This window comes from Vicugna pacos, chromosome 3 (assembly GCF_048564905.1).
Source record: "Vicugna pacos chromosome 3, VicPac4, whole genome shotgun sequence".
NCBI lineage: Eukaryota > Metazoa > Chordata > Mammalia > Artiodactyla > Camelidae > Vicugna > Vicugna pacos.
In genome coordinates this window covers 40,936,144-40,946,550 of record NC_132989.1, presented here as the reverse complement: position 1 = coordinate 40,946,550, position 10,407 = coordinate 40,936,144, and the positions used below count along the sequence as shown (strand labels likewise).

At 39.5% G+C, this 10,407-nt stretch overlaps 1 protein-coding gene across 4 annotated transcripts in view; it reads left to right on the top strand.

Moving 5' to 3' along the window:
- The first annotated feature begins 2,388 nt into the window (after positions 1-2,388).
- Positions 2,389-10,407, top strand: part of COMMD10 (COMM domain containing 10) — a 154,946-nt gene continuing 146,927 nt past the window's right edge. For 3 of the 4 annotated variants that reach the window (XM_072958034.1, XM_072958043.1, XM_072958044.1), the window contains exons 1-5: positions 2,389-2,492; positions 3,862-3,952; positions 7,690-7,800; positions 9,554-9,709; positions 10,262-10,324. In XM_072958034.1, coding sequence (XP_072814135.1) covers positions 2,452-2,492; positions 3,862-3,952; positions 7,690-7,800; positions 9,554-9,709; positions 10,262-10,324 — 462 coding nt within the window. In that variant the 5' untranslated portion in view covers positions 2,389-2,451. The remainder of the gene's footprint in view (positions 2,493-3,861; positions 3,953-7,689; positions 7,801-9,553; positions 9,710-10,261; positions 10,325-10,407) is intronic. The other variant, XM_072958039.1, reaches the window with a different exon arrangement.

Here is a 10,407-nt window from a genome sequence, read left to right as displayed (position 1 = left end):
AACCTGAAATAGTCTCTCTGAGAAATTAGCCAGGTTTTGAAGCTGTAAACAGCTGGAGAACATGCCATTTTGTATTTGCTTTCCTCCTTCCTCCCTTCCCTTTGCCCTCACTCCTACTTCCTGACAATTACAGCCCTCCAATGAACCCTCAGCATGTAACTCAGGTCGTTTTCTAGAGAACCCAGTCTAACACAGAATATTAAAAAAAGGTGGACTTGGTAGAAGTTTGCAATAAAGGCAAGGGTATGGAAGAAACTTTGGGGCATTCAGGTTTAGTAGCCAAAAGAGATCAGGGGCAGGAGATCTGGGCTTTGGATCCATCAAAAAGTTGGATTCACAGGTTTAGGGGTTAGGAGTCAAGTGTGGTTAAGGAGGCACACCCCCAGGAGGTACCTCTCCTGCTTTCTAGCAGGTGGCAACAGGTAGACGACAATAAGGACTTTTCCATGGTTATGTATATGCCTGCACTCCAGAGACTACAGAAATATTTTGGCTGAGGGTCTCCTTTAAGGGGTGAAATTATTCACTGCATCAAGCTTTCATAGGAACAAGTAGTAAGAAGTGACCACCCCATCAGTGAAAATGAAGAGAAATAGAGTGAGAGCTCTCTGCGTCCACTGGACACTCTGGCTAAAACCTTGGAAGTCTGTGCTTTGTTCTCTAAGGGAAGGTAGCATGATTCTTGCACGTATATATCAGCCTGTTTCATTCTCACCTCAGCCCAGAGGAGCAGACATTATTCTCACCTCCATCTTGCAGATCAGGAATAGGAAACTTGGTGAGGGAAAGTGCTTTGCTTCAGGTCGCACAGATTCAGGGCTCAAACCATCTGGCTGTTCTTTTGCTCAAAAGCCCAGGTATGGTTTTGAAGGAAACTGAGGGAAGAGGTAAACATCACTAGAGATTCAAAATAGTTTTAGCTGGCTAGTGGGCTCTCCTTCAGGCAATGCATCAAGACAAAAGGGAAATGGTTTTAATGTTGAGGGGACTGGGGCCCTATTAAAATTGTGCCGGGTAAGGTAATCTGTGTTTGTATCAGAGACCCATAATTTATGTAGATTCACAGACATCTTTTTCAGATACTATATAAATTGGGAAATGTGTGGAGTGTTGTGGAACCAAATGTATTTGTATGTGTTCAACACACTGTATAATTAACTCAATTATCCATGTGGGGATTATTCACTTTTAATTTGCAATCTGGCTTCTCCTTTCAGTTAGGATGTTTCTGGGCTGCTCTAGGAATGCCAACTAATTTAAATAATAATTTAAGTAAAACATAATTAGGTAGGAAAATTAAATCTAATCTTTTCTCAGCTCCTGAAGATTCTACAGTTGCAATGTAAGCTCTAATTCATCTTCTATCTTTTCATTCTCCAATGCCAGTTTACTACCAAGGATTTTACTGCTTTCCATAGATTATTGCAATAGTTCCCTATCTGGCTGTCCTGCTTACAACTTTACCATCCAATAATCATTCTGCTGACAGATCTTAAAAAAACAAACAACCCTCCCCCCAAAACCTAGCTCTCATCACAAAAATTCCTTTACTTGAAAACATTTAATGGCTCTCCACTTCTCATCAGATTAAGTGCACATGCCACACACTCTATCATATAAAGTCTTAATGCCATCTGCCCCAGGAAGCTTCCTGACCCTAACGTCGGAGGCTGTGTCACTGTTTCCAACTCCGAATCCTTAATGCACCACATGTTTTTGTCTAAGGAAGACTAACGGTATTTCTGAACCCGCATCATCTCTCTGCTCTCTTGTGAGATTCTTAATTGAAGTCCCTGCTGCGATTCGTCTCCCCTGCTGTGCAGTAACTAGCTCAGTGCTGGGCCCCAAAGACAGGCACCACGGGTACTTGTCCATCTGAACTGCTGGCAAACCCAGAGGGCCGGAATGTCAATCTTTTGTATCCCGCGTGTCTAGCACAGTGCCTGGCACACAGCAGGCGCTCGGAGAACAGAACTGAACGAATAAATGTCCACGGCACAGGCTCCGCGTGGAGCACTGCGGAGCTCCAGGGATGCAGATACAGGGGGCCTGGGGGCTCAGGGCTCCTTCGGAGATCGCTTTCCAGACACTGCAGGCAGTGCTTAAACTTTACCATTTCCCCCAAGGAAAATGTATGCGTATGTATACACATGCCTAAAAATGTTTATACACACACATTGCATACATAATACATAAAAAGTCCACACTCCAGATCCTGGGATGTGCATACGTATAAGTAAGTTGCTATGAGCACAGCCTTCACTCGGAACCCCGAGAGCGGCGGGGAGGACGGCGGGGACGCCCCTCGGCCCCTCCAGGCCCGCAGCGCGGGCGCGGGCGCGGCGCGGCTTGGGCCTTCCGGCTTTCCGTCCGCCGCGGCCGCCATTGGCTAGGCTCCCGGCAGCTGACCGGCGGCGGCGGCGGCGGCGGCGGCGCGAGGGAGCGCCGAGGATGGCTGCGTCGGCGGCGCTGATCCTGCGGGAGAGCCCCAGGTAGTCCCGGCTGGGCACCGGCAGGGCGGGCGCAGGGATGCCCCTGCGGTCTGTCGCCGCGGCCGGGGGTCGGGGGGGCGGGGCCCCAGGGGTGGGCGCGGGGCTGCGGGGACCTAAGCGCGGGCCTGCGCTGCGGGCGCCTCCGCCGCACCGTGGTTCACGCCCGCGGGCTCACAGTGTGCCTGTGGCGGCTGAGGTCGGCGCGACGGTGTGTGGTCGGTGTCACGTTCCCAGAGGGTGGGCTCAGAAGTACCCAAGCCACCTGGGGGAGGAAAGTAGCACTGAAATCACGTGGAAAGATAGTCCGTTACGTGTTCGGTTCTCTTTCAGTCTTTCTGATGATAAGAAAGACTCTCATTGGTGCGGGTTGGTCTTTAATACCTAACACGTGTTACTGCCCCTTTTCAATCAAGGTAGAATAGGCCTCAGGCCAGGAGTGTCTGCTGGTTACAGTACCCAGCCAGAATCTGGCCACATTGCTTTTGTTTTCATTTTACTTGTTTTTTGTTCATTTATTTATTTAGTTCATTACTGCTCACGGTAGGTAAAGTCGGCTGTCCATGATGGTGATATAAAATTCTCTTAAAATTATTCAAGTAACAATGACTCTATTTAATGAAAAATAAGTAGTAGTGCAGTTGGTGTGTGGATGCAGAAAAAGTGCGGAAGTGTGTGGGCAAATAATTGAGGTTGGAAAGTAACTTTTTTGCGCCTGGATTGGACAGGAATCATTTTGAAGAAGAGAGTTGTCATTTTAAAGTTTTTCCTTCCTTGATTCCTTGAGTTGTGCCAGCCAGTTCCTTTCCTCACACCCATGTCCTGGGTAACACACACTGCATCAGTAAACCCTGCCCAGTATGGTACAGTAGAATTGTTCTTACCACATAATTTACAGTTGATTATTACTACTGAAGCAGCATTTTAAAACAACATTGTGCTTAGTGACCGCACTGATACTGTGTGTAGTATTTTTTATTCAATTATCTGCCATGCAGCAAACTTTTCTATTTTTGGTGTAATTGTCACTCCTCCCCCCACCCCGTTTTCAGAGTTCCATTTTGAGTTAAGTGGACACTTAAACACCCACTCCTAAAATAATACCATTCCTCACAGAGTGCAAGCTTCCCCTACTAGTTCGCTTTGCCCAGAAGAAAGAGAAAATTTGCCAAATAGATCTTTTCAACAGAAGTACTTTCCGGAGGCATCTTCTGGAAATGTCCTGCTTTCTTTGCTGGCCGTCATCTGTTTTTCTTTATTTCGCTCAAACTTGACTTACAGCAATTAGAGTTGTTGAAAACTTACAGACAACTGTATTCACAGTTGCCCTTGGAAACCTCATTTTAAAACTTTCCTTTGTGAATTTATTTAGCATGAAAAAAGCAGTGTCGCTGATAAATGAAATAGATATAGGAAGATTTCCACGACTGCTCACCCGAATTCTTCAAAAACTTCACCTGAAGGTTTGTATGCTTGCATTTCTATAGCTTGTAATGATGTCCCTGTGATTCCACGGGAGCTCTGTGTTTCTACTTGGAGAACTTTTTGCAAAGTATCGTTCTCCAGCATGCCCTCGGGAATGCTGGGTCTGGAGAAAACTTGATAATGTCCCATGGTCACAAGATTGGAAAATTCTGTCTTCATTAAAATTAACTGTTTTTATCATGGAACTTTTCAGGGTATATTTTATGGTAGTATTTATAGTAAGGATTTATGGGTGGATATTGTGTGCAAATTTTTCCAAATGTATTTTGACTATGGAACTGTTTTATCATAGTATATATTTGGAGACTAAGGTTCTGTGGAATATGCTTTGGGAAAATTCTGATATCATGATTTCATTCTTCCCCTTAAAAATAATTCTGTGGTTTTGTTATCAACCAGTATGCAATCTTTCACTTACTCTTTCTCTTCCACTTTTATTTTAAGGCAGTGGTTATCTTGGACATATTGCTTAATGCTTAATAATTCACTCCTTGGTCACCAATCTTAATGAACTTCTTCATCAGGTTATAAAAATTAAATTCCATTCAACACATGTTTATGGAGAACACACTAACTGCTCTATCTGGTGCCAAGCATCATCATTAAACGAGAACCCAGACTCTTCTCTTTCCTGGCCAGAAGCCAGTCCCAGGGCTCTGCCTTTCTGCCCTGAAATCTCTCTCAAATCCATGTTTTCTTGATAATCCTGGTTCAGATCCTTATTATCGCTCCTGTGGACTACGGTTACCTTCAAACTGGTACCTCTGCTTATAGTCGTCTCCCTTCCTGTCACTTCTCCATAATGCTCTTCCATTTATCTTTCCAAATATTTTTTCCTGAAAAAAAAAAAAAGAGTTGGTTACATCTTTACAGTGTTCATAACCATCAGTAAGTTTCCGTTGCTCATGGGAAAAAGTTCATATTCCTTAACATTGTATTATAATGACATTATCATGTAGGTACAACCTGTATTCCCCCCACTTTGCAAGTGCTTCAGTCACCCTAGACCATGCTCTTTTACTAGAATGTACCATGAGCTTTTTCAGCTGTGTGTCTGTGTATGTGTACTCTTTCCCTTACCTGTAATATCTTCCCTTTTTTGGTGAATAAACTGTTCATCTTTCAGGGGCTTTACAGTCCCATTCTCAGCAGTTCGTTCTCTCTTCTGTGCGTCTGAAAGGCTTAGTTCACTCTCGTCTGACTTAAGTACTGCATCGTGTTTGTTTCATGATTACAGGGTCTTTCTCTGACCGTGACTACATTACATGTCGTCTTACTCATGTTCTGTTTCCCGTACCTAATACATTGATACCTAGAGTTGGCACTCAGTAGCTCTTCTTGGAGTTCATTTTTCCCTTGCTGTGGGAAACGCAAAATGAACGTAGGTTCTCTCAATTCTTGCCCGTAAGGAATTTGTTTTGTATCAGGAGAAACAGAGGGACAACGAGGATAACAGTAGCAGCTACATTCTGCGGTGTGTGCTGTTCACAGTTAGCTCGCTCCCTCTGTGACTGGCGCTGTTCTAATGGCTTTGCAGTAGTAACTCATCTGGTCCTCACCGCAACCTTAGGGAGTAGGTACTGTTGTCATCTGTCCTTATTTTATCCATGAGGAAACCGAGACAGAGACCAGTTGAGTAATTTGCTGCATAGCTCGCTAGTAAGACAGCCTAGTTTCAGAGTCCGTCCCTTTGACCTATTACAGTAAACCTCAGGAAAGAGTATGAAATGGTGTATAAATCAGTCCAAAAGTGTACGATGCAGGCATTCAATACAGGCGTTCTTTGTTTCCCTGACTTGGTTGCTACCTTCTTAAACACATGCAAAATGATACAAGACAAAATATATTTATGTACATCTTTGGTCTTCAGACTGAGGGAGGATGGAATTTCTGCAGGAAACTTGTACTTGTGTATATATGTTTACAGCATATGCTCTTCAAATATATAGAAGAAATTAACATTCACTTTCCATTTAAAATTTGTTTCTTGGACACTTGCTACCTAATTTTATAAACATGGGTCTTGATCTTCTCCCATTGAGAGGATAAAAATGAATATATCTCCTTTACTTTCTCTAACTCTCAGATATGTGTGAGTTGCTTTTGGTACAGAGTTAAACTGCTGCTGTTCGGAAGCAAATACAGTGACTTAAACTTTTAATACCTATCTGTTCAGGGTCATTGTTGGAGCACGATGTTGAATATCTGTTTGGAACTTTGTTTTATAGCTAGTATTCTCCATTTCCTCTTCTGCTCACATATTTTAAGCTCCAGCTGATCTTAAAGATGCACGTCTGATGTGTCAGTGGATGGGGGAGATGAATGTTCCCTTGTCTCCCTTCATGCCGAACCACTTTGTTAATATAATGCCCTTGAAGATCTTGAGAATGTCCCTTTTTTTGCCTTTTTTTTTTTAAATCTCAACTTTCTTGTATATATTAGGGACACTAAAGTTTATTTTTCTGCGTGCTCAGTCACTGTTTTGTCAAAACAGCTCGTTTGGTGTATGAAAAGAATCAGATTGACAGACTGGGAAGTTAATTGTAAATGTCCTTTAATTTTAATGCACCATGTGATTCAGTGATTATACATAAGAAATGCTATTATTATATTCTTCATATTGATAAAATCTGGTACTGTAGGCCATTATTTCAAGAAGGTGTATGGTAGTCACAGAAATTCTGGAAATTTAAAATAAAAAACATTGCTCTTGAGCGAATGATGGGCAAATTGGATTCATGCTTTTCTCAGTCATAAAATAGGTAGTAGAGACTGGGAGCTCTGGTGGCTAGCCTCCTCAAACCAAAAATATGCCAGCTTAGAGTCTAATGCTCCTTCAGCTGGGCAGTTGTGTAGTATAGTTGTGTGTCATTCTGAGCTGCCAAGGCAGGGACTCATGGAAGTTCTGAAATTTCTCCAGACAGCTGCTGGGGAGAAGCAGCAACAGGGAAAGATGGTTTTAGTATGTGTGGATAAAATATTTTCACTCAAAAGCAGTTCTAATAGTGTATGTTTTTCATACTTTGAAAAACCAATCTTTAGATCAAGGAGATTATTTTGGAATGAAAGAAAGGAGACTCTCCAGAGCTTATAATCAGATGGCTAACAACTTTCTTTTATATATTACTTACAAAAGTTATGTGTATAATTTTTGGAAAATATTAAAATCATCAAAAGGACTTAATTTCCTGCTTTATATATGCTACTGTAATAAGCCATACTTTTGCAGAATTCATTAAAATGGAAATTATTTGAGTAATTGTTTTTTGTGTGTCTTTAACCAGAGTATAGCGTACCTGAGGATGTGAACTGTTTTGTCTGTGTAGCACATGATTAACACTCAGTAAATATTTTTGAATGAGTGAAGATGAAAATTACTATTAATTGTAAACATTTTGGGGTTTTTACCTGGTAGGGTTTTTTTTTTTTCTAAATGTCCATTTTTTGTGGTATTTCTGTTATTTTTTCATCTCCTATAAGTCATAGAACTTAAAATACTGTTTTTTTTAAATAAACTTTATTTGGTAAGATCCAGATAATGAACTGTGCTATAATTTTAAGATACTGAAATTTATGAGCACATCCATTTCTTTCAACGATGGATTTCCTTTTTTCTCTCAAGTTCTTATTCTAGGAAGAATAAGTGAATCTTCTGTTGAGAATCCGAGTTTTGAATACCTGAATGTATGCCAATAGATTGCTTTTTGTGTTATAGGCTGAGAATAGTTTCAGTGAAGAAGAGGAAGAAAAACTTCAAGCTGCATTTTCTCTAGAGAAGCAAGATCTTCACCTCGTTCTTGAAACAATATCATTCATTTTAGAACAGGTATTTTATTGTCCCAAACTTCCTAACCATGGTTTGTTTACTGCATGTTTGCATTGCTGTGATATCTCTAACATTTTATCTTATTTTTTAGAAAGTATAGATGGAAACTGTGAATATATTTTGATCAAGAATTTCAATGTAGTGGGAAAATATTTGAATGTATGATTTTTTCCCTGGTATTGGATCTGCAAAACAGTCTTTGTGTTGAGTAGTGGAGTAAAGTATTTGATAATATGAATCAAGACTTCATTCAATTGAGACAGCTTAAAAAGATTTACATTTATTGTTACTTGGTATAATAATTTGGAAAAGTGAACCCATTTTATTTAAGAAATTTAATGAATGATTTGGGGGCATTTATTTGGCTATGATGATAAATAAAAAGAAGAGAAATAGTTGTCAGAGGACCTTTTGTCATACTGCTTCTTCGTACTGAGCTGCATTCATTCTTTTCATCTAAATGCAGTCCATTGTTCAAGTCACGTCTCCCATTGCAGCCTTGACCCCTTATACTTTCAGTCTTCCCCTTATTTGGGTTCCTTTTATCCTTGGCTCGTCATGGTGGAGCACATTGTTAGTCTTTTCATTATTTCATATATGTCAGTTATGTCTCCTCCACTAGGTTTTTAATTTGTGGAGGGGACAGAATAAGATATTTTGTGCATCTTACACAAACCTAGCACATTACTGGGCTTAAAAGAGATTCTTTACAAATTCTTGTTGTTCAGTTAAGTAGAACACTTGTGAAATAAAAGTTAGGAGGACAAGCTGCCAGGCATCTCTTACATGCAGCCTCATGCAGATTACAGAGCATGAAGATGACGGTGGTTCTTTTCCTTGGTGGACCTTTAATAGAAGAAAAGGGTAACTGAACAGGATAGAACAGCATGGGGTTTATGAGGAAGTTGTTACGGAATGATATAAAAAACAGAATAGTTACCACTTTAAACAGTTTTCATTTTTTTTATTATATATTACCTAGGAAGTTGGTAGAGGAAAGTGGTTTTAAGAAAGTGTTTCTTGGAAAAATTTTGTGAGTTGAGAAACAAAACCATTATATACTCATTTGAAATAGTTCAGTGAAATAAGGAAATGAATTTTTAATTAGAATACCATTTACATAACTAAAGCAAAGAAGTTTTTCTGTTAAGTGGATTTAGTATTACTTAAACCACAGGCAAAAATAAAAATGTTTAGCCTGAATAATTTAGGCTGTTTAATCCTGAATCTTCCAGCCCTTGGTTGTGTATATTATTACTTCTAAAATAATAAAAATTTTCTTCAATAGAAATACAAAATTTTTTGGGGGGGGGTAAATCATTTAAAGTAATTTTGTAGTTCAAGGTCTCTGTATGAACATTACGAATATGAAACCTAAAAAAATGACACAAATGAACTTATTTACAAAACAGAAACAGACTCACAGACATAGAAAACAAACTTGTGGTTACCGAGCAGAAAGATGGGTGGGGAGCGTGTGTGGAGAGATTAACTGGGAGTTTGGAATCTGCAGATACTACTATATATAAAAATAGTTAAGTGACAACGTCCTACTGCATAGCACAGGGAACTATATTCAATACCTTATAATAGCCTATAATGAAAAAGAATTTGAAAAGGAATATATATAAATAGCTGAATCACTATGCTATACACCAGGAATTAGCACAGTGTTATAAACCAACTATACTTCATTATAAAAACAAAAAAAAAATTGGGAATATATGTGATTTTTTTTTTTCCTCTCAACTAGGCTGTATATCACAACGTGAAGCCAGCAGCTTTGCAGCAGCAGTTAGAGAACATTCATCTCAGACAAGACAAAGCAGAAGCATTTGTCAATGCTTGGTCTTCTATGGGTCAAGAAACAATTGAAAAATTCAGGCAGAGGATTCTTGCTCCCCACAAGGTATAGGATATACTACCCAAAAGCTATTTTTCAATAATGTGTGACATGAATTATTATACCTGAAGAGTGTTTAAGGTGATAATCTTTGTAAAGAGGTAAATCAGGGAATAGGAAGTATTGTATCTAATAAGCCTATAAAGGTATTTCAATATGTATTTGCTACCATTGTGATTTAATTTTAATTGCCAGTTTAAAATATGCTTCTATAACTTAGGAATGAGACAGTCTTTTTTTTTTCTGAGTCCTTGGGCAGAGTTGGTTATTCTTTTAACTATCTTATGTATAAGACAAAATTTTCACTGAATCACGTATTTACTTGTTTTTGTGTGTTCGTATCAGGACCTAGCAGAATGCCTTCTATGCAGAAGGTACTCAATACTTGCTTAGTAGCAAACAGTAAGCAAAATGAACACTTTGGGAAAAATATAAAGAAACAGCAGTGTCACAAAGCTCTTTAGTAACCTTTAATTACTCTTAATGGAGGTTAAGATGATCATACAGATTTTGCTCTGTTTTTCTGTTAATATGTTGTATTGCATAATTGACTTCCAGATTTTCAACCAACGTTGTATTCCTGGGATAAATCTCACTTGGTTGTGGTGTATAATCCTTTTGGTATGTTACTGTATTTGATTTACTAATATTTTTGTTAAAAGATTTTTCCATCTGTGTTCATGAGGGATATTGCTCTGTAATTT